This window comes from Rhinichthys klamathensis, unplaced genomic scaffold, assembly GCF_029890125.1.
Source record: "Rhinichthys klamathensis goyatoka isolate OS25496 unplaced genomic scaffold, OSU_Roscu_1.1 h1tg000247l_1, whole genome shotgun sequence".
NCBI lineage: Eukaryota > Metazoa > Chordata > Actinopteri > Cypriniformes > Leuciscidae > Rhinichthys > Rhinichthys klamathensis.
The window spans coordinates 399,757-424,128 of record NW_026606769.1 but is presented as its reverse complement, the minus strand read 5'-3'; the positions used below and the strand labels follow the sequence as shown (position 1 = coordinate 424,128).

The following is a 24,372-nucleotide window of genomic DNA, read 5'->3' as shown; positions in this document are numbered from 1 at the left end:
TGATTAATCAATAATGATGAAGAAAAGAACAGATTGTGTAATCTGTTGCTTAAATTCAAAGGGCGTGCAGAAAAACATTTAGTGTGCCCGGGACAATGCTTCGAGGAAATAACAGTTTGTACAGTTGTCTTCTCTCTGCTGAATTTATTACAATTTAAATAACCTACTGCTGTGCAGTAGTTAAGGAGTAAACTGTCATTTATGGTGTCTAAAATGTATTTTATAAACTGTAGCTACTAGTTAGCAGATTTAGCCATGTGCATCAGGATAGTACAATTGAACATTATTTTCCTTTTCGCATTGATTGTGTTTCACATTGGTTTTATTTAGTGCAGCAGAGCTGTAATAGACTGGAATTGTTTTTTTTGTTATTGTTTTTTCCAGTTGTATGTGTATTTATTTGTAAGGCGTTTGTTTAACTACCGGTAATATAATTTTTTTTTAATTAATCTCCACTTCACCTTGATAATTCACACAAAAAAATAATAATTAAAAAATCTTATTTTAAGTGTTTTTGGAAGTGTTGATATTGTATCTCTGATTTTTTTTTCTATAAAGCTCTCATACAGTTTGAATAAAGTCCAAAATGTTCTGAAATGATCTACTTGATTTATATCATATTAATTAAGCTGTTACATGCCCAAATACCACTGCAACTTTAAATATATAATTATGTTTCACATCAAACTAAACACTGCAGTGATGCAAACATCTAGGTAATCATAAAACATAGCAGAAAATGGTAGAAATGTCTTAAAATTAGACACTCCCTGTGGTAAATGCGTTAAACACCCATTTTGATACTGAAAATGAATGTAATAAAAAACAACATGGGTCTAATACTAATTGCATCAATGTTTTAATATTTGCTTTAGTATCGTCACCCAGCTGTTCCAGTTCACTCACATGAAAGATGCAGAGGTGGACGCGACGCTTGCAGTTTGTAAACAACGTCTTTGATTGGTCGACTGAGTACCGACCTCATCCACAACTCACAGACAGACGCGTCGCGTACTTGCAGCGCATACTTTTCCTGATTATCTGATTATGAGAGCGTACTAGTTTGTTGCGTAGCATCACTGGTTGCAACGCCAACGAACGACTGCATTATTAAATCTAATAAGATAAAAAATTATTAGACTATCTGAGTAGCTGTATGTAAATATGTAAAATAGTTTGTAGGCATTTGAGAGCATTGGGAAATGGGCACAGCAAAAAGCAGGATTAAAAAGGCGCACCTACCGGTATGTCAGTGACAGAGGAAACCGTCACTTTTGACTTTGGATGTCTATTGAAAATCAAAAACCCCTGTATTAACCTGGTGCTGTGCTAAAAATCCTTTACCTAATTTGGTGTTACCTTGACCAATCTTGTCAAATTGCTTGTAAATCTCTCATTATGCTATGCAATCACCAAATATTGGATTCAATGTTTTTGTCAACTTCTTGTCTTTCAATTAGCACAGGTGTTTTATCTCTTTATGCACCTCAGTTTTTTAAGTAAAAAAAAGTTAATTGTAGCTTCTTCATCTAAAAACAATGTGGTGCATAAGCTCAGATCAATGAGCCCTATACGGTAGTCAGTTCCAAAAATAAATACAAAACCTGTACTAGTTGATAAAAAGATTGAATAACGAAAGATTTATTTTTTTAGGACGGCTATTTTTAACTGGGAACAAATGTAACACATTATCCCAACGTGATAACATTAGTATTTTAGGGAAAATGAAAATCCTCTCCATGTCAAAGCGGCTGGAACACAACCTGAAGGTTTATATGACATCCTCTTTTTTATTTGTATGGTTAATTAAATTAAAAATAAATATTGACGCATTGTACCTGTATATTTTACAATACTTTTTAGCATTTAAAGATTTTAGTTTCTACTGAAAAGGAAAAGCCCCTTTATTAACTATGAAATCCTCTTTTGTGTTCTTTTTAGAGGTTATGGAATTGGTGGCGGTGTTCTGACGATTCATGCTACCCATCGAGATTTGCTACTTACTGGTTATGCGCATGTGCAGACTCAGTTTTTTTTTAACAAAAGGTAAATTTTCATGTGTTATAAAGTAATTTCCCTTTTAAAAATGCCAACTACCATATGAATATTTGTACGGTCAGTCAGCTGAACAAGAATAACTGAAAGTTTCAGTTACTAAGGAAAGGTGTGCTTTAACAAGTCAAAGATGAATATTTGATGATAACTTTTACTTTTCACACCGTTTTAAAAATAAAAACAGTAGTCTACAGTATACAGTAGCTACTCATAACTTAGAATTGTGTTATAATTGTATTTCATTTAATATTAATCGACATTCTGTGATCGATTCGCGCTACGGTAGCATTTTTCGACAAGGCAGCACAAATCGTCAGAACAGCGGCTTATCTCTGGACTTGCCTATCATGTATGACGCTTCAGAAGAGGACCTCATGAACACAATCGAGAGCGAGTTTAGTTAACGAACATAGTGATCTTCTGAGACAACTATGAAAAGAGAAAATGAGAAGGATTATTGATCACTAGTCACTACAAAGTATTGTGAATCATTTTTATATCACTGATGTTACAGCATTACATTTTTTATTTTAATGCATATATATGGGATATATATATATATATAGGTAAGTCTTGTTTTTTTTTTTTTTTCAATATGCATGCACACGATCCATTACACACTGATTTATAAATCATCAAATATAAAATAGATCTGGGGTAAAATGCCCCCCACCCGTTTTCCCCAAAATAACCACTAGAATGAATCAAGATACATTTTTACTATTGCTATGCACTACGTTGACAACGGGGATATACAAATCTCCATGGAGAAGCTGACACCAGCAACGTATTTGAAGAGAAGAGGATTACATGGAAAATGCTATAATGTTCAGATATTAGTAAACAAGTGTTTAATAGAATATTGTTCACAGTGATATCACAGTAATGTATGATAGATGAATAGTGAAGTCTGTAGTTTGAGAGCATATGTTATTTATAAGGAATATAATTATATATTTTTTTTAAAAAAAAAAAAAAAAAAAAAACATAGCTTGTGGGGTAAAACGCACCCTATGCTGAGGGGTAAAACGCCCCCCAATGGGCATAGTTTCTCTTTATCATAATTACTATAGTAACATATTTCTGTTTATCAAAGTCTTTATTTTACACTTTAATGCAGTATAACTAGGCGATAAAATCAAAATATTTTAACAAAACATGATAAAATTACCTCAAGTGAGCATTAGCTAGCTAGCTTGGTGGATGCAATGATGGAAGGTGGTTAGGTGACCCAATGATAAAATATAGTGACTTTTAGAGCATTTATTGAATATATTTCACTTTAAATATACTAATTTATGTTTAATATTTATTTAGGGTTTTCTGTTTTTCTTGATGATAGTGGTGAACAAATACTACATCAATTATCAACCCCATATAGGCCTAGTGTAGAAATCAAAATATTAAAATGTTAGAAATTTGGCTATTTTGTACATTCCTGAAATAAATATTAATAGGTATATATACATGTTGTTGCATTACTTGCCTTTTACTTTTAGAGATTAAAAACTATGTTTATTTTGCTGTTGATCTATGAAGCAAACTGGTTGGTAAGAAAGGGGGCGTTTTACCCCACCTTGGGGGGCGTTTTACCCCACCGCTGGGGCAAAACGCCCCCTTTGTACAAAAATATTTTCAGTCAAAAAATATATATAATTATGCAGGTTGAGCAATTTTAATATTTAGTAATATTCTCCTGCCATAGTCACTCAAAACTGGGATGGCAATTCTAGTCACATTTATGTTTTGTTTCACAGTAATGTCACATTTTCCTTAAGGGGGGCGTTTTCCCCCACTCTACCCCTATATATATATACAAATTGTTTTTTGTTTTGTTTGTTTTTCGAGATTACGGCTGGTCAAATTAAAAAAAGGAATGGAATAAAACATGTACTTTCTTTTTGACATTTTTTCATATAATATTATTCTGTAAAGCAGCTTGCCTGAGAGAAAAACATATGGAGTGGATAATTTAGTTCCATTTCCTGACCACATTTCCAAAATCCTCCACCCATCTAAGACAGGAATGCACTTCAGCAGTTTTTAGTGACTCCATGGAGGCCTCCAACTACCCTAAACTACGTGGATGTGTTCAGCCAATTGAATGGCCTCCATAATGCTGAATATAATTTCTTTTGAGGCACAATGAAAATCTGCATTTCACAGTTGGAATTAATCAGATATTGTATAGTTTTCTTTCAAATGATTTAGTTCATTTTAGGGAACCTATTAGTAGCTATAGCAACACCAGAAAAACGAAATGGCCCCTGCATTTAATAGATAATTTTATTTATTTTTTTGTCAACAATGAAAGCTGTCAATATTGTTCATATCTGTCGTGAAAATTCAGAGGATGGAGTTGAAAATCTGTAGACATCCTGTAGTCTCACTCTCCTGTCATCCATTCAAGATATTTGTCAACAAACACATTCACAAAATGGAAGAGTAGCTAGATAGGTTTTGAAGCTTGTTTTATCGAGTCAATAGCCTATTTTAAACTATTTTAAACTGCCTGGCCTTTGATAGCAGAAATTAAATAGCACAATATGACGTGTTTATTTTATTACCTTCTCAATAAACGCACCTTTCCGAGATGAAGAAAAAAGACACAACGCAATAAGCCACACGGTATCGCTGTTGCTGCATTCTTGGACAGTCGATTGAAGGCTTCTTCATGGTTGGGGAAAGTCGGTCAGTGAGGCAGGAGGCGGGGCACCGATGTGAAAGCTGATTGGTCCCGCCTCCCACACCTACAGTTAGTCTTGTAATCTGATTGGCCATCGTTTAAACGCAGTAGTATACTGCATATTTTTTATGTTTGACAGTGGTCTGAGCAGTAATTACAGCCATCCGGTCTCAATCTCTGTGGGAACATTAGTATCACTGGAAACCACACGATTTATTCCATGCCTGTGGTGAGCAATAATGAACAAAACGTTTTTTTCTTTATTTTTTGTTGTTGTAATTTCACAATGTCCCTTTCCAAAACTAATATAAGTTGTTGCTCATCGGAACAGCATGTGTTTGGCAAATAAATAAGGCTTTTCGTCATAAAAGTAGGCTACATAACTTACAAAAAAAAACAATATTTATACCTTATAAGAGAAGGAACTAGTAAGGTCATTTATCCAAACATGTCAACAGTCAACTTTATAATAAACTAATGATATATTGTTCGCTCAGAGGAGTTTATTTTAAATAAAGAGTAACTTTGCTAACTTTTTACTGACTTAATGGCTACTGGCGGCGAACAAAATGACTGTCAACTTGCTGCTGAGAAAGGCCTATTAAAGGTGATGCATGAGACAAAATATCCTGTACACAGAGACCTCACGAATCCGACAGGAAGTGATGCATCACGTCAGCAATGTGAGAGTGGAAGAACTGTTACTGCCAAGAGCAGCGGGAAGCAGAACAACAGCCAAAACACTACATCCCAAACCACATAGGAGTTGCTGAATTTTTCTGATGCCACGGCAGATTGATTTTTTAACCTCTAGTGCTTAAAAAAAAAAAAAAAAAAAAATCACAAAAACACACTTAATCTTCATTGTTTAATAAAAAAAGGAGTATTAAATAAATGTATTATATGATAATCACAGTGTAGATAAATATCTATTATCCACATATATATTTTTACATATTTTCTTTTTTCTAATTTTGTGTAGTTTAGCATACATAATACATTTCCATTAGATATGTACAAAAAAAATGAAGAGGAAAAAGTAAGAAATTTTAAGACAAACATAGTACAAAGACTGGCAAAAAGAGTGCATAAATCTTTTACACAATAGTAAACAAAATGTGCGAAATATGTGCAGCAAAGAAGACAGGAGTCCAGTGCATAATAATGTTTTTGCCCATGAGAGAATCAGCAGCCTTGCCCTCATAACATGAGTCCCTGCATAACATTGGTGAGGGTTTAGAGTTCAGTCTCCATCAAAGTCAGTTTGAGGCTGGCAGCAACATGCTGACCGGTAGTGCTGTGCCAGTGGGCAAGGCCTTGGCAGCGGTGATCTTGTTGAGGTTCCGCACCTCTGTTTGCCAGGATGGGATCTTCTTGGTGGTCATGTGTCGCCGTGCATGCTTGGTGAGGTGGTCGCTGCGCATAAACCTTCGGTCACACACCGGGCAGACAAACTTCTTTTCGCCCGTGTGCGTTCGCCGATGCCGAGAGAGCTCATCAGAGCGGGCGAATTTCTTATCGCAGCCTTCCCAGTTGCAGCTAAAAGGTTTCTCTCCTGGAAGACAGAACAAGACATGTTAGATGACCTGCTTGACCTAGACTTTAGAAGTTGAGGCTACATACTGATCATTATTTACCTGTGTGGGTTCTGAGATGAGCCTTTAGGTGAGAACTTTTAAAATAGGTCTTCTGACAACCAGGGAAATTGCAGACGTAGTTGCGCCTGCGGGAAAAGTCGACCTGCGTGATGCTGCTCTGCCCCGAGGGCATGTAAACAGGCGCGGGAGCCAGAGGCAGGAGCTTGGTGTTGCCTAGAGTCATAACAGTCTGTTGGCAGTGTGGAGCCGAAGACACCGGTGACTGGGGCATCACGAACATCACCGTCCCCTGAGGCACCGGAGAGCCCATCAGGAGCGGCTGTGGTAAGATAGACTTCACCCCAGGGCTGGGCTTCTGAATAAACGTCGCTGAGATGACTCCAGGTTGGGCCACCGGGAACATCTGGCATATGATTGGTGGACTAGAGGTTGGGGGCGGTGGCTGAGGAGATGATGTAATGAAGCACTTATCATCCTTAGAAAGAAGTCTGCTGCTGTTTTGGCATGGCGGCATGTTGTCGGTCTGGGGTTGGCAGGACAGGGTGGGTGATGATGATGAAGGAACAGTCTTTTGTGGAATGTTCTGATACAGGGAGCTGTCGGCCGTGTGCCGTATTACGCTGGTTGCCATGGCTCTGCAAGGCACGGGTGTGGTCTTTTCTGTGGGGTCCTGAGTGATGGAGGTCATGGTGGGGCATGCAGATCTCGGGCTGGGGAGGCTGGGACAGGACCGGGTAAGTGGTGAAGGGGAGGCTGGCACTGATGTGGTGTTGGAGGTCTCAGTAAAGCTGGGGCTGTGTGGTGGGGTCATGCACTGCAAGGAGAGAAGACAATCAGAGTTAAGAAGTGTCCAGTATATCAAGGCCATATCGGTTATCAGATTTTTTTATTTTATCTGTATCGATATTGTATATTTAATTGTGCATGCTCATTTCCCCTATTTTTACATTCAGATTACATTTGTTGTCTTCTAATGCACACTTAAAGTTAACCTTTAAAACACTAACAATTTAAATAATTGATTTTTAAGGAGTGCACCAATATCAAAATGGCCAATACAGATACACCGATAATTATTTTCATGTTATGATCGATAAGTGATAAATGGTTGATATAAAAATTGTCAAATTAAATATTTACACAAATATACACAAATTATAAACAATGTACAGAATGAAAAACATTTATATTAATTTTAAGATTTGTATATTTGATTGAGCATGCTCATTTGCCTTATTTTTACATTTAGATTAGCATTTCTCACTTAAAAGTTATTCTATAAAAAAAACACTAATAATTTGTTAAATGTAAGCTTTAGCAAATCTCAAAATAAATATACATTTTTCATACTTTACATTATACTATACACTATACCTAAATTCAAGTATTTGGTTCAAGTACAAACTTTGGTTTTAGTGTTTTATATTTAATTTTCTTAAAATAGTACAGAATTTTAACCATAACATGCAAATAATTATCGGCTTATTATCGTGTCGGCCATCATAATATTGGTGCATCCCTAAAAATCAAGCTCTTTTGCAAACAACTAGTGGAATCTCCTTATGGATGAATGGCTACTCTATTCACTATATCGCAGCTGTACTATTTTGTCCTTTCATCTCTCAGCATCATTACAGCACAGGTGAGTCGTGTAAACACAGTAAAGGAGCCTGTGCTGAAGTTCAGTTTGCAGATGTAGCTTATCTCAAGACTACCACCTGTCCAGGGTGTCATAAAACCTTCCCAAAGTTTTCAGCAAACAAATCAGGTTCTGATAAGCGCTTTGTGCTACGCTGTGCGGCGCCTGAGGTTCCCCGGTGTGAATGTTGACAAATTAAACAGAGCTTGAAGTGTACATATTTTACCTTCTAGCAGATCATTTCAACGAAAGAAGACTCGCTTACCAGTGAAGAGAGCGAGACGAAGTCCCTCGGGGTCTCCAGTGGTTCGGGGGGCGGGAAAGAATCGCAGGAGTCTGAAGCTGGGGTAAGAGGGCGAGGTTTGAAGGTGTTGGGTTTTGGAGACATCTGACTCCAGAAGCTCATGTAGACCAGAGCTTCAGCAGCCTCAAGATCATTGTATTCCAGAACACTGCACGAAGAGTGCTCACTGTGCTTTTTCCCTTCCAGAAAATCCTCACAGTCCTCCATCCGAGCTCCCTGAGAACCACAAACAACAAAACTAATGTAACGTAATGTGTTAAAGATGAAAGAAAACCCTCTGGTTGTTTTGACACATACAGCTCAGCTGCTGGGTGGATCTGAATGAGTCTTTCTCAGTCTTTATCTATTCATGGATCCAAAAGCAGTAGACAGTTTAACAGAGGAGCCCTTTTTAATGCAGCCCGTCTGCAGGGACCCTCTATCACTAGGGCTGAAGTCAACTCCCACTGCCAAATAAAGCCAAAACAATGACGTACTCACAAGCTGGCCATGTGAAATGGCTGTGAGCAAAACTTGAAACCCCCTGATAGACACGGGAGCAGTGCCAGAGGCCAGAAAACTTTGACTGAAAGCTCCTCCAAGCCAATGCTCTTCAGAGAAATAACACCATTAGTAAGCAGAATGCAAAGGTTTTTTTTTTTTTTTTTTTTTTTTTTTTTTTTAATATAAAGCAGTGTCAACAAGGTGCTGCACACCTGATTGAATTCTGCACAGTCTGCATATAGAGCGCAGTATGGTAATCTCAACCAGCCTCACTGCTTTACATAATACTATGCACCGGTGGGATGTTAAAGTGGGTTCCAAAAGACCACTTCTCTTTTGCATTTTTCAAGTTTAAATGAGAATCGTGAATTTTTTTTAAGACTTCACTCTTACCAAATATAATATTTAAAGTTTCATAAATATAACACTAGAAATCCACTGTGAAAATAAATTAACAACAAAAGAGACTAAGGAGAAACATGATAAAAGTGTCTGTGTGTCTGTGTGTGTGTGTGTGTGTGTGTGTGTGTGTGTGTGTGTGTGTGTGTGTGTGTGTGTGTGTGTGTGTGTGTGTGTGCGTGTTTGTGTGTGTGAGAGAGGGAGTGAGTAAGTGTATACACATACATTTAAAAAAAAAAATAAAGGCAAGAAAAGATAATTAAGATACAAAATTGCGCACAATGATTACTTGGTTACCAACTTGAGGGTTAAATGAGGCCAACAGCAATACCGGTGCCCACTAAAACTGAATGTAGACTACAACAGATCCGTATTGTTTACTATACCAGGACCAGTCAACTCGAAGACGGCTACATGTTTTCAGAACTTTACAATGTTATACATTGCAACATTTCTTGGTGATAAGGCAAATACAGTTACAATGTAACATTAAGTAAGAGTTGACGTCATTCGCCTCAGTTTCGTTACCAGTTGAACACAATCAGCAATGACCAGTCAGTGTCAGTAAATCACAAGCAACTCATTTAAAAAAAGATTAATTGTATATTACATAAATATAAATGCTATATAACGAAATATTCCGATCTTACCCCACATAATTCTTCCATGTTAGAAAACTGGCGTGTTGACATCTATTCAAACGTACGAAAAAAATATTAAATGAAAAGTAAAGCAGAACAAAGACATGGAGCTGCTCCGCCCGTTCAGTGACGCGACTCACACCGGAATTCAGTTCGCTTTTACCAGCAGCTGAGTAAAACAAGCCTCCGAAAAAAAGAGAAACTAAATTCACAACAGTCTGGCGGGTGGCAACACGCCACCAATGAAAAACAAATGTGTGTGAGACCTTGGCCAATGGTGTGAAGGCCGGCGCGTGATCAGTGCGTGATAGGCGCGCGATTGGAGGAACAGGGGTGCGTGGCTGCAGATGGGCGTGTGGAGGGAGTCAACAGTGTCGCTGTAAACTCGCTGAACTATGAGAGGACGGAACTGGGCGAAAGGTCGCAGCCTTTAGGAGCCAAATAATAGTGAAACATGTTTGTGCATCTATAGTCAGCTTGAACAGGTAACGGCTAAACACACACCACGAGGAGCCAAATTAGCTTAGCAGGCGCGGAGAAGCAAAAACAATAAGTCATACTTACAACCAAGTTTATTAATAACATTGACGTTTAATTGGTAACACTTTACAATAAGGTTCCATTTGTAACATTATTGTAACATCAGTTAACAAGAACTAACAATGACAAATACTTCTAAAACCTTTTTACATTTTAGGTCAAGTTAATTCCAACATTTACTAACACATGAAGTTGTGTCTGTTGATGATGTAATGAACAGTTGTATTTTTATTAACAAGGTTAATAAATAGGCTACTACTGTAACATATTTACGGATGTATTGCTAATTTTTAGTTAACATAATGCATTACCTAACGTTGACTAGTTAGCCTCGTCGTCATTCAACAATCCTTATTGAAACGTGTTAACATTTAATTTAATAACATTAAATAAATGGTTTTAATGCAACCGACATGATTATGGGGTGATGACAAATTGGGATTAGTTGTTTAAACATCAAGTAAGAAGAATTTAAATGCTTTCCTTGCACACTGAATACACTTATGATCTATAATGTTTTAAAAAAGGTTTTCACGTTTTTCCCCCCACTGTATTTCTTTTTTTTTCTTTTTTTTTTTAAATCAACCAACTAGTTTTCTTAAGGTTACTTTAAAAATAGCAACATATGTGCTATTTTATACCTCATTCACTTTTGACACAGTTTGAAGCGGGTTCTCTTTGTTTTATGGTTTTCTGCTTTTTAATACGTTTTTTTGTTGTTGTTATTATTTCTGCTCTCCAGATTGCCTTTTCAAAGTATTTGTGAACAAATTAATAGATAATTTCCTAACATGACTGCACAAAAATGTGAATTCTAAAAATGTGAACAGTGAATTTCCATCACTTTCCAGATGTAAATAAATACGTACACATAAAAAATAACATTTTATAGAATATTTTGAATGTTTTAATCTAAAATATTTCAACTTATATTATGAACACGATTTTATTAATTTCCAGGCCTGGAATTTAACAATTGTTTCCTGTAGTATATAGATTGTGCAATGTAACAAATTGTGAAAACACTTTAGGTTCAGGACAGAATGTTTATAGTCTTTATAGTTTACTCAATATGTAATGCACAATACTGTGTGCTACTACAATAAACATTCTTACCTCAATCTCTAGTCTGATCTGAACCCATTTAATGACCTTTAAAAAAACAACAATAATTATTGGAGTTGTAAGGTGGATGTAACCGACTTTGTTTATAATAATGTGTCTAAAATCCTTTTATCTAGCTTGAATTCATAAGTGTTTTAGTCACACCCTCTCTGAGAGGATGGGATTACACTAACTCTTCATTTGTCTGCCTTTATAAGCAGTGACATTTAAGTGAGTCAATGTTCAACGAAGTCATCCTGGAAAATGTCAGGACGTTCTGATCACAGTTCCTGCAGGTGATAGATGATGCTGTAAAAGTGCCATAGATGAGATGGCTATTGGTTATTCTTTGAAAGAAAAATCTGTTCAGGGAATATCTTTTTTAGTCCCTGCTAGAAATACACACTGATACTGAGACACTGAGCATGAATGCTGTCAGGGGTCCAACCGTCCAAGCTTGTTATCTCGACCATAAGCCATTTAGCAGTCATTTTAGTTATAATTTAATTACTTACATTATGCTTGTGTCTTTGAAGAGAATTTCCTTAAAGAGTGTACACTTAAAAAATTAACATTCACTCACCCTTGTGTCGTTCCAAATCCGTATGACTTTATAATAATTTTCTGAAGAAACATGAATGCTCAAGCATGCTTGCTTGATGTGCAAGAACCAACGAGGTTCATTCTTGTGTGTTATGCAGCACGTTTGAGCTTCCGCAAGAGCCAATGAGGTTTGTTCTCGCATGTCAAGCAAGTACAGTTGAGCTTCTATTTATGTTTGCTGATCAATGCTTATATGTGGTTGAGTAATTGATGACAATATTTTTGGGGGTGAACTAACCCTTTAAAATGAAAGATATGAATGGAAACATGTTATGGTGGTTTCTACACCCCTAAATTGCATTATTACATTATTAAAGTCACTGAAATATTCAAGAAACAATATATTCCAATATTCCAGCATGGAGGCTCATCAGTTGGTCCTATGTGACAGAGTTTCCTGAATTAATGGTAATGGCTCAAATAAGATGGTAATGTCATCATGCCATGTTTAAACGTATTAAGATATATTAGGATTAAAAGAATTTAAAAAGGATCGTTGTCATAAACTACTAATTAGAGCTTATTAGTTAGTAAGGTAGTTAAGTTTAGGTGTTGGGTAGAATTAAGGGATGTAGAATATAATGCAGAATAAAGCATTAAAATGTGGTTTATAAGTACTAACAGCCAATATCCTAGTAATATGCATGCTATAAGCAAGTTTATAGTGAGAATTGGTGCCAAAGCTAAAGTGTTACCAGGAAAAAAATGTTGTATCGTTGTTAAGCCTTTAGCTTAGTCTTTATGATTTTAAACTTTTGCCTTAATATTTGAATAAACATTTTATTTCCCAAAAAAATTCAAATAATTCTAATTACCCCCCTTACGGTGCGTTCACACCGGACGCGAATAGCGCGTCAGGCGCGAGTGATTTCAATGTTAAGGGTGCGGATCCACTTGTCCGTGCGACACTTCTGTTGCGCCGCGCTCCACTTTATTCCTATGGATGACGTCACGCGACTTTAACGCGCCCGCAAAGCATCCCGGGAAGGCGGCGCTTCATTTGGAAAAATGCTGCGTGTCAAAAAGCTGGCCGATGCCCATCTTTATGCAAATGAATTCCGTTGGCTCAAAACCACACCCATAGCGGTAAACTTGAGGAACGCCCATCAAAGTACAAATGTGGGGAGGCGTCGCGACACCACGCTACAGTCGTGTCGCAAAAGTGGATCTCTACCGTGAGTCAATGCAAAGACGCGTTACGCGCGTAAAAAATTCCTGCGGCGCGAATGAGGCGTAGAGCGCGGCGCGGTAGACGTGAATACGCCTCATTCGCGCGTCAAGTTCGCGCAAATGGCGCGAATTGAAGCGTCTGGCGCGGAAGCGCGTTACGCGCGAATGATTTAGTTAGTGCTATTTGTGCATTCACGCGTTTTCGCGTCTGCCGCCCGAGTTGAAAAATTTGAACTTCTGCGTCAATTCGCGCCGCGTTAACCAATCAGGAGCCTGCTTGCTGCGGTCACGTGGTGAAGTGAAAGTTTATGTTATTTTAATAAACTATTTTGTAATATGACTAAAATGTCTGGTGTGGTTCTAATGCACAACAAAGCAAATCTTTCACATAAAATCTCGATTTTAATATATGAGAGATAGTACTCATTTTGTATTGAATGCTATTTATTCCATATCTATTTTAGATTATATGAAACATTATTATTTTAATGTAAAAACAACAAACACTTAGTGTATAATAAATAAAAAAAAATCACAGGACAGGTTTCACTTTTGGAGGCTGGCTCCATTTATTATCAAATAAATGTGTGGGCGAGGGTGAACCTCTTGCCGGGCTGTAGAGCGCGAGCTCGTCAGGCAGCGACCACTCGAGGCCGAGGCTTTACACGGCCTACGCTGTCCTCGTCAACGTCCTCACCGTTAGGTCCAACAAACCTAGCTCCTGGAACAAATGGTGAAACTCCTGAAACCCTCCGGAGGCTCTGGTGGATCAGAGTACAGCGACGATGTACCCTACGCAGCTGTTTCTGCTCTCCAGAGCAAATACGAGCGGCGACTCTCTCGATTAATGCTAATGCTAATGCTCGATAAACATCTAAAAAAGATGGCCGCCTCCGGATTTCGCTTCTGACGCGCGTAAATTTCGCTTCAAACTTTTGTTTTTACGCGCGTCAGTTTCACTCTTGACGCGCGAATTAACACAAAGTGGTCAAGCGTCAAACTAGACGCGGTAGACGCGAATTTGACGCGCTATTCGCGTCCGGTGTGAACGCACAGTTAAACCCACTTCATATTTATTTGAGGTTCCTCCGGGTTGGGAATCACTGCTCTAATCAATGAAATTATTCAAATCACAACATAAGCAATCAGAATAAACATCCTCCTCAACTGGCCGTCTAGGATGTAGGCCACATGTCAGTTTGTTTGCTGGTGGGCACTCAGGAAAGCAGCAGGGTCAGAGACAGCAGAATGCATCACGTAAGCTCAGACGGTCTGTGCTGTAGTGACGATTGTGTTCTGCCAACTGCAGTACGGCGAGTGGTGTGTGGGATGTGTAGGAGTTATGTTAGGACTGAGAGGCATGCTTGTGATATAAGCATGCCACACTGAGAGAGAAAGGAAGGAAACTAGAGGAAAGGTTATGCTATTCACTTCAACCCATTCCCACTAGTCCCAATCCTCCCAGCACACGACACCAGTTCTCACATAACGGCTTCAGTCGTAGAGAAGCGCGTGGGTCAGTTATTTTTAGAGGTGTTAAATATACTACTGTGCTTGAGGTGTTATTGTATTATGCACACAATTGGGTCTCATGTTTGTGTAACTTTCAATATACAGCATGTGTTTAATAGGCCTATATTTTTCTACATTCCATATTTCTCTTATTTAGATCTCAAGACATCAGCAGCAGTCATTAAAAGGTATTGGGCATGTGTGTGTGTGTGTGTGTTTTGGCAGCACATACAGGCAATTCATAAGATCGTAGAACTCAACAACAGGCTGATCAACAGAAACTCCTCACTTGCTTCACGTGGGTGTGTATCTGGGTGAAAGGGCAACAATTGGGACTGAACGTCAGTTTTGTTTTAGAACAGATCCTGTTCTGTGGTACGTGAGGTGCTGAGTCGCACATTTGTCAAAGTCATCTGGGCTGCCATGCGTAGTGACTTATATGTGACTTGTAGATGGTTGAGATGGTAATGCAAATTATGCTTTAAGATTACATTTACTTCACATTGAGGGACAAATGATAATATGGACAACATTAAAGCATAATATATTTTTAAATTATGGAAATGTTTTCAGCTGTGTTTGTAAGATGTGTCCCATCCAGGCTACACCGATCATCTGACGCATGGTTCATTATGTAATTTCCAGTATTTTCCAGTGCTATGTCAGCTATGAGTAAAGTATTTTTTTAAATGATTCTTATCTTCAGAAAGCCCAAACATTTGGTATTGTTTTTGTTGTCAGTTGATTTATTCGTGATGGGGGTGTTTAAGAACAGCACTGTCTTAAATGCATCACAGACTAGCCTACTCATTACATTTGCATTTATGATTTGTTTTTTTGTGAGATCCAATCATAAAGATCTGCCCTATCATTGTGCACAGAAGTTATACAAATCATAAAAAGTCATAAAAAGTCAATTTAATCTATAAAGACACTGTAAGACTAGGACATATGCAACCAAAATAGATGGGCAAAGTCAGTAAACAATTTTCTGTAATTTCACATAAAATAGCTTGTGAGACACATTCAAATGTACCTTTATCTTACAAAGAAATTTGGATATGCCTGAGCATACAGAACATTTTCATCATCAGGAGACTTAAAAAGTGGTGTTCTTTTATACGTTTATATAAATGACCAAATTTACCTGTTCAGAACTTTTGGGATTTTTTTAATTGTCTGTTCAATTACAAAGCAAATGAAGCTCAAGAACCATTTTGGGGATTGATTCAACATTTGAATCAATTCCCTTGTGCACAAAAGTTCACAAAATGTACATGGTATATATACGTACCATAAATATACATCCATGCACAGAAAATATTTAATTGAAAATATTGCGTATTGAAAAAACAAAGGCAATGGAACTGACCAATGAACAATAAACATTTTACATACAAGCTCCTCCTCCATTTGAAAAAAGCATCCGCAAAACCATAAACAACAGGGGTGTATTCCAGAAAGCAAGGTTAACTTACCGTCAGATAAACCTTGAACTCTTGGTTGATTAACCCCAAACTTGCTTACTCTGGGTATGTCGGTTCCAAAACACCTATGTTGAGTTAGTTTAATCAACCTCCTATTGGTAACCCAGAGTTAATGCGCGCGCACGACATAAAGACATTTTCGATGGATCGCCGATTTCAGGAGTCACCATGGAAACCAAGGGAGAAAAAAAGCGAGCTACATACGATACTTCGGTGAAACTGAGTTGGAGGTTTTAATGCTTGCTTATGAAGACTATAAGCCCATTATATTAAAAAAATAATAAATAAAAAAGCAATACTGCTGCATCAGCAAAAGGAAGTTGGCTTGGCAAATAATAATGGACAGAGTAAATGCTTGAGTTTAGAGAATTATAAATGGGGTATTTTCCCTTTGTGAGTCACAATGAAAGGGGAAAATAGCCTACCCCATTTATAATTTGTGACGCAAAAATTCTTTGGGGGCATGTAGTAAAAATAGACAAGTATTTACTTGTTGGCCTCCATACATTTCTTAATATTACAGTAGTAATGCACATAATTGGCTAGTTATATGTTGGCTTCTCGTTTTATCAGGTGTAATCCTTCTGGAGCCAGAAGAAGTGTGAGCCAAGTCAAAATGAAACACAAAAACATTCTCCAGCAAGGTAATATTTTCTTAACTTACTAAACTTGTTACTGACATTTAATACTAATTTTGTATTAAATGTAATTTAGTTTTCTATGTAGCCAATAGAAAGAAGGGAGCTGAGGAGCTGGCACTGTCCCTTAATAAAGGGCCACCTGTGGTCGATGGGATTCCAGGGGGCAGTTCGTCAGACTCAGCTACCAAGACAAGTGGCTTGGTAAAATGTAGGTGTACCATATTAATACTTATGATTTATTGATGTTTACACTGTTTTTGTCAGTGTTTTAATAAATAAAATCATCAACACTGTCACCATTTTAAAAAGGCATTTTGAATTCATTTTACAGTCATTGATTCACTTGTGCAGTATGCATGCTGCTTTGACTGCATATGCTGTATACTGTAATCTTATTACTAGTACTTAGATGCTCCTAATGTCCTTCTTTATTAGTTGTATTTGCTTAAGAATATACATTGAGAATTGAATATGCATGATTATCATGGTTTAATTATCTTGCAGTTGCTGATGGCCACATTGTATTATTGGATCCTCCTGCAACACCACACTCTGTCACAGTTGTAAGTGATTATTGTCTTTAGGTTTCTGTTTGCTAGACCAAGCATCCTTCCTTATTTTCACTGTAGGATGATGATGAAGAGACCACTTCTGCTGTGACAGAAACAGAAAATGTGGGGAGGCCCATAGAGGATGCATAGAATGCATTCCCCCTTTTTTACACAAGAGAATACATAAATTGTCATTGTCATTTTACAGAATATGGCAGGAGATTTTAATACAGATGAGGGTCCATCTACCTCCACACAGAATCTTAGCAGTGTCAGAAATGTTCTGCAGTTCTCCTTCCTCATTTAAATATTTGGTCTGTGTTTGTATTACAGACTTTTTCAGTCTTTCTAGTTGCCTGCCAAAAAGCTGTATAAGGTCCACCTTTAAAAGCAAATCAGAAAAAGTGACATGGAGATGGACCTTATACAGCTTCAAATGGAGAAGAAAAGGCTTAACCTAAAAAAGGCCAGACTTGAAATTGAATTGCTGGAGCACTAGCTTAAGGTGGGAAACAGTATGTAAACATTAATCTGTCATTTGTTGTTGAATGAAATCTAAAGCAACACTTGACTGTGAACTGGTTTTAATTAAAGTGATTTTGGCAAATCATGTCTTGTACCACCCTGCCATCTCTTTGGTCTACTGGGTTCACTGGGGGTTCCTCTTGGCCACATATTAGTTAGTGGGGACCAGTGATGAGGGTGATTTAATGGTTTAAACACCCAAACATTTAGCATCCAAAAAATCTATTGTCACCTGCACATTGATGCTATGCATTGACTTCCTATAGTCTCCTTCATTGATGGAAGGAGCTTTAATGTGAATGTGGGTTCCATCAATGCACCCAATCACATTTGGGAACCCTGAAATTGAAAGTTATATAATTAGAAACATTTAAAATTATTGTGACTGTATAAAGTAGGGTTAGATTAAGTAGTGCTATATGTAACTAAAATGGTCAGGGGACGCCATGCTCTGTCACCTCTCTGAAACAAATTAACCCTGGAACATAACCTGCTCCGGAGCAGGTTAAGTTCAGAGAGTGAGTTGCTATGACTACTAACATACCCTGAAAGTTACCTCCGTTTTTGGAACCGAAAGTTGAGGTTATCCGCTTACTTACTCTTAAACATACCCGGGTATGTCACATAACCTGCTTTCTGGAAGACACCCCAGGTGTAGAAGAATGACACCTACAGGGAAAAACGTTAAAAGTTTTGTTTGACTATACAGCAGGTCCATCACTGTGACAGTTTGCGTTCTAGATTACAGTATATATGGGAAAGAGTTACTCTGACAATGCCACAAGCAGGAAACTGGGTAATTTGCTTGCTTGAGGTCACTTCTGGAAATGGAACTCTGATATAAATGAATCCAGGTATAAAGTTTAGTACAAGTTAGGTCGAAAAGCCAAATAACATTGCTAGAACTAAATAGTTCTAAATTGCTAAATACTAAATTGCTAGAAAAAAAGGATGTGTGAAAGAAAATGATTATCCCTATGGGACAATAAAGACTCTATCTATCTATCTATCTATCTATCTATCTATCTATCTATCTATCTATCTATCTATCTATCTTATCTATCTATCTTATCTATCTTATCTATCTATCTAACTTCAATTGATCAATTATCCAAAACAATTTACTTTCTTGGAATTTTGAGATGAGAAACGGGTGGAAAAACACTTTGGACCTTCCAAAGTCATCAGGCATCTTTAGTGAGATTCCAAATCAGGGATCATATATGTTCAGTCCGTAGAGCACTGCAAATTGCGTAGGGAATAAGTACACATGGACGTATATCTTTACCCACCAGTTGTTGCGTTTGCATTTATTCTTCAGCTTAACTAACTTAATTTGTGGCAAATGGATGCAACCACTACAAAGCTGCGATCATGACAATGGGTTATGCTAAATGTTATATTATATTAATTCAATTCAAATTTATTTGTATAGCGCTTTTTTTTACAATACATTTTGTTTCAAAGCAGCTTTACAGAAAGTGCATTTCAGAAATGTACATAGAAAAATACAGTTAGTTAATCATTTATTAATTTAGGGCATAACATATCGCCGGCGTTGAGTCGTCTCTTCATCTGAAGTCTCCGTGAGAGGCTGGAAACTAACTGGAGCTGACGAACGCTATTTACCTCGGGACTAGCGTCCCGAGATAACAGCAGAAAAGCAGATGGGAAATAATTAGCATAGCTGCTGTTCATAATATTAATGCATTCGATCTGATTCAACAGTGGTATAAAAGGTATATAAGCATTATGTGAATGCTTGGCTAAAGAGATGCGTCTTTAATCTAGTTTTAAACTGGGACAGCGAGTCTGAGCCTCGAACAATATTATTATAAATACATACACATTATATACTGTATATATATATATATACATATATAATGTTTTTGAAAGAAGTCTCTTATGCTTACCAAGGCTGTATTTATTAAAGAGACAGTAAAAACAGTAATATTGCAGTAAAAACATTTTCTATTTTAATATATTTATATTGTACTTTATATATGAATTCCTGTGATAGCAAAGCTACATTTTCAGCAGCCATTGCCCCAGTCCTTCAGAAATCATTCTAATATGCTGATTTGGTGCTTATGGTGCATTTCTTATTATTGTTAATGTTGAATTATTAATGTTGTGTTTTTTTGAACCTCGATACATTTTTTCAGTATTCTTTGATGTACAGAAGAAGGTTTAAACTAACAGCATTTATTTAAAATTTATACATTTTTTGTAACATTATAAATGACTTTAGTGTCACTTTTGATCGTCCTTGCTGAATAGAGGTATTAACTAATTAAAAAACAAATTTTCTGACCCCAAACTTTAGAATGGTAGAATGAACGCAATGACCAATCAGAGGTGTTTAAGGGTAGAAAAGTTTTTGTCAAGTGCTGAGTTCTGTACGTTTGCAAACTCTCTGACAAAGTGTAGACTATGTACAGTAAATAAGAGATTCGTTGTGTTGTCAGCTTCATTGATTATAAAGGAACTTTTTTGAGATCGCGATGAATGAGTGACAGCTTTTTAGTGATTATAAAAGGAGCGCTCTTTGCACGATGTCTATGCGATGATAATTCATAGAATATATTCCGAATTTAAAGAACACTTGTTTTTCATGCTTGACAAGCAGCCATGTACTGTACATGCTTCAATACATAGGCCTATTCGCATGAGAAATATAAATGCCTCCCTAAGTCATGTGTCCTGCCGCCGGGCCTGCCTCAACCGTAGCAGTGAACCAAAATAACCCACATTTATTTCCGATAAGTTTTCAAGAATATAGGTCAAGACGAGCAATGAAGTGTGTGTTTTACCAGTTCTCTCAGACACAAAAGGTGTAGTTCAAGTCTACAGCAATAGGGCTTGAAGACTGCCCTATCAATCAATTGTCAGAGCGAGTGGGCGAGAGAAGGGTGTGTCTGTGCAGTGAAGTACTGAATCCAGTAAGATTGTGCTGAGTCAGAGAGGCGATGACACAGTCCCTGAGACTTAAATAGTCACAGCTGCGAATAGGGCCATTATGGACAGTACATTGTTTCTCCACATTGCCTTGGTTTTCTTTGGCCATTTTCAGCCATCAACACAAACCAAGGTGTTTAGAGCTGAAATGTCAGGTTTTTAAGAAAAGAGTAACCACTGACAAGAAGGAACCAGAATCTCTCCACAGATCCTTTGTCACAACATGGGATTTTTTTTTTTTTTCAGCATTTTACCCACTTGAGAACAAACAAGTGCTGTTATTGGGAATGGATTAGGACAAGAATGTTAGCAAACAACAATGTTCTTTTTTTGTGTGTGTGCGTGCAGACACATACAGGAATGTCAGGCTACTTACCGTAATATCCTTCCTGACCTATATTTGAACATTTTAAATGTGTCAAACTTTCCACAGGTATAAAACTCATTACTTTTCTCTTAAAGCTATAGTACATCACACCTAATATCAACTATTACGACCACAACAAACGTGTAAAACGCTATCTCTATGGATTTATTCAGCTTTGTCAGCTCTAAAAAAGCCTTGCACTTATATAAATGCTATAAAAAAGCACTTATCCTTCTTAAATGTATTATTGAGGAGTAAGTGCAAGGATGAAGCTGAATTCATTACGTTTGGTGAAGTTATTAGCCTATAAGGTTGCATAAGGACAGAAAGGGTTCAAGGAAAATGTGATGTAGAATCTCCAAAAAGATGGAGAAGTGAAACTTAAAGCAGATGGCTCAACGCATTGTTGTGACGCTAGATTTCCTCGGGTAAAAACTATCCAGGGGTGCGTTTCCTGTTCAACAACAACTCGCTGCTTAATTACCATACGATGCATCGTTGAAGAAGGTAGTCACGACTGTTTCCCGAAACCATATTCTCGCAAGTTTGTCGTTCAATCAACCACGTTGGTTAATAATGTCATGCAGGTGGTGGAGTAACAACTTCGTAGTAGCCTAATCCTTTTTGAGGTCTTTTCTTTTCCAGAATTTTTGCTATAAATTGCAGACATGGCATCTGAGGACTAAATCAAAATTTTCTTAGTTATTAAGCTTTATTTACATGTTCAATCATAGGCTCCTTCTTACGTACTAGAGCACGTTCGCACGTACGTACTCTTCAAAAGATAAAAAATATAAATGTTATATAAAAGTAAAAAAAAAAAGATCTAACAATAACAATAAATGGAATACAACATAAAATAAATTTAAATGGAATATAAAAATAAATATAAGTTGTACTGTATATAAATGTAAAAATACATGTAACTGGAGTATATATATATATATCTGAAAGTGTGGTATCTGGCACCAGGGCTGTAGTACTCGAGTCCGGACTCGAGACCGTTTTTCTATGGTCTCGGACTCGCTGGTATTCGGACTCGGACTTGTCTCGGTCTCGGCCACTGGTCTTGCCAAATATGGCTTTTAGTCTCGACCGAGTCCAGGTGTCTTTTTTATGTTCCCAGTAACGTATTATTGTAGTATGCACCCGCAGACTTCCACAGAAACCTCCGCAGATTACCACAGATTGTAGTGCCCGTCATTGACAAGTACGACCTGCGCGTGTGTGATTTCTTTTCTACTATTTGCTACTGCAATACCGGCGCATAGCTAAAATAACAGATCTGTCTATTCACTGCCAATCATAATATGAAATTGCTATATGGACTAGTCACTGTGAATATTAAAGACTGCTATCAAATCTGATTGTTCAGCGAGTCTCTGCAAGTGAGTGCCGCAGGTTCGTGTACTACACATACTTAAGTACACGTTTATCTTCAGCATTTCATCGTCAGATACACTCAGAAACCCGTCAAAATAAAAGTTCGGTTTAACGTGAAGAAATTACCACAGATATATTTTACTGGAGTGAAGCTATATTGTCATTTAGTTGCTCAAATGCTCAGTAGGCTACTAGTAGCCTACCTAGCAGTGGTAATAGTAGTGGGTTGGTGTTTGTATCAGTTCTAACACTGCTATTATGAGGTATCACCATATGTCATCATTCTTTTTTCTTTAGATTAGAAGATTATATGATATCAAGGGGAATGTCTATACTTAAAAATCCTGGGTGTTGTGACACTGTTTTTGCTTTTACATCAACAAATAATAGCCCAAATGATTGTCATTTAATGTCAAGACTTGTTTCCTGTCCTGGAATCAGTCTTGACTCGGACTCAAACCTTTTTGGACTCGGTCTTGTCTTGGACTCTAACCTCTTTGGACTTGGTCTTGACTTGGACTCGACTAGTCCTGGTCTTGGACTTGTCTTGGACTCGACAAAGGTGGTCTTGACTACAGCCCTATCTGGCACCAATACATTAGCCGCAGATCCTTTAATTCCTGCAAGTTGCGAGGTGGGGCCTCCATAGATTTTGTTAGTCCAGCACGATGCCAAGGCAACACCTTGAACTCTTTGACATGTTCCTCAAATAAATCATGAACTTTTTTTTCAGTGTGGCTGGGTGCATTATACTGCTGAAAGAGGCCACTGCCATCAGGCAACACCACTGCCATGCAGGGCTGTACGTGGTCTGCAACAATCTTTAGGTAGGTGGCACGTGTTAAAGTAACATCCACATGAATACCAAGACCCAAGGTTTCCTAGCAGAACATTGGCCAGAGGATCACACTGCCTCTGTGGGCTTGTCGTCTTTCCCATAGTGCACCCAGCTGCCATCTCTTCCCCAGATAAACGACACTCATGCGCCCGGCCATCCACCTGATCTGAAAGAAAATGTGATACCTCAGATCAGACAACCTTCTTCCATTGCTCCATGGTCCAGTTCTGAATCTAATGCTCGTATGCCGATTGTAGACGCTTTCGGCGGTGGACAAGGGATATCATGCGCACTCGGACCGGTCTGAGGCTACGCAGCCCTATACACAGCAAACTGTGATGCACTGTGTTCTGACACCTTTCTATCATGGGCAGCATAACGTTTTTCAGAAATTTGAGCTACAGTAGCTCTTCTGTGTGATCAGAACAGGCGGGCTAGGCTTCGTTCTCCATGTGCATCAGTGAGCCTTGGGTGCCCATGACCCTGGTTGTCCTTCATTGCATCACTTTTGCTTGGTACTAACCACTGGGAACACCCCTCAAAACTTGCCGTTTTGGATTGCTAGAATTGTCTAGCAATCACTATTTGGCCCTTGTCAAAGTCACTCAGATCTTTTCACAAATATAGCCACTTATATTTCAGAGTATTGTAGATGTCTCAATCCAAAATAGTGTTAGTGATATTAAATTATTATTATTATTATTATTATTTTGTGTGTGCATTACATGTCATCTGGTTCCTCCCTGGTGAAGAGTGAATATTTTTTCCAAGAAGGAACTAAAAGGAGGTAAACTGAGGCTGAGGGGGTATTTGAGGCCACTTCTGATTGAAGACACTCTCTATTTAGCCGGCCACTTCCTGTCCACCAGACAGATGGGCTATTGGAGC

The 24,372-nt window shown here is 37.8% G+C and overlaps 1 protein-coding gene across 2 annotated transcripts; it reads right to left on the bottom strand.

Moving 5' to 3' along the window:
* Positions 1 to 5,695: 5,695 nt before the first annotated feature.
* klf11b (Kruppel like factor 11b) lies at positions 5,696 to 9,994 on the bottom strand. Of its 2 annotated transcripts, none has more exons than XM_056266364.1 (4): positions 9,815 to 9,994; positions 8,244 to 8,498; positions 6,379 to 7,153; positions 5,696 to 6,296 (listed from the first exon to the last, which is right to left on the bottom strand). In XM_056266364.1, exons 1-4 carry the CDS (start codon positions 9,854 to 9,856, stop codon positions 6,001 to 6,003), a joined length of 1,368 nt encoding a protein of 455 aa, XP_056122339.1. In that variant the 5' UTR covers positions 9,857 to 9,994; the 3' UTR covers positions 5,696 to 6,000. The 2 variants fall into 2 exon arrangements, with proteins under 2 accessions (XP_056122339.1, XP_056122340.1); XM_056266365.1 differs by lacking the exon at positions 9,815 to 9,994 and adding an exon at positions 8,580 to 8,876.
* Between the last annotated feature and the right edge of the window lie 14,378 nt (positions 9,995 to 24,372).

Excerpts from the sequence above, each read along its gene's own strand:
- klf11b (XM_056266364.1), bottom strand. The coding sequence starts at position 9,856 with ATGTCAACACGCCAGTTTTCTAACATGGAAGAATTATGTGGG. Across the intron at positions 7,154-8,243 it reads TCGTCTCGCTCTCTTCACTG|TGCATGACCCCACCACACAG; the intron begins GTAAGCGAGTCT and ends CTCTCCTTGCAG. Across the intron at positions 6,297-6,378 it reads TCATCTCAGAACCCACACAG|GAGAGAAACCTTTTAGCTGC; the intron begins GTAAATAATGAT and ends TCTGTCTTCCAG.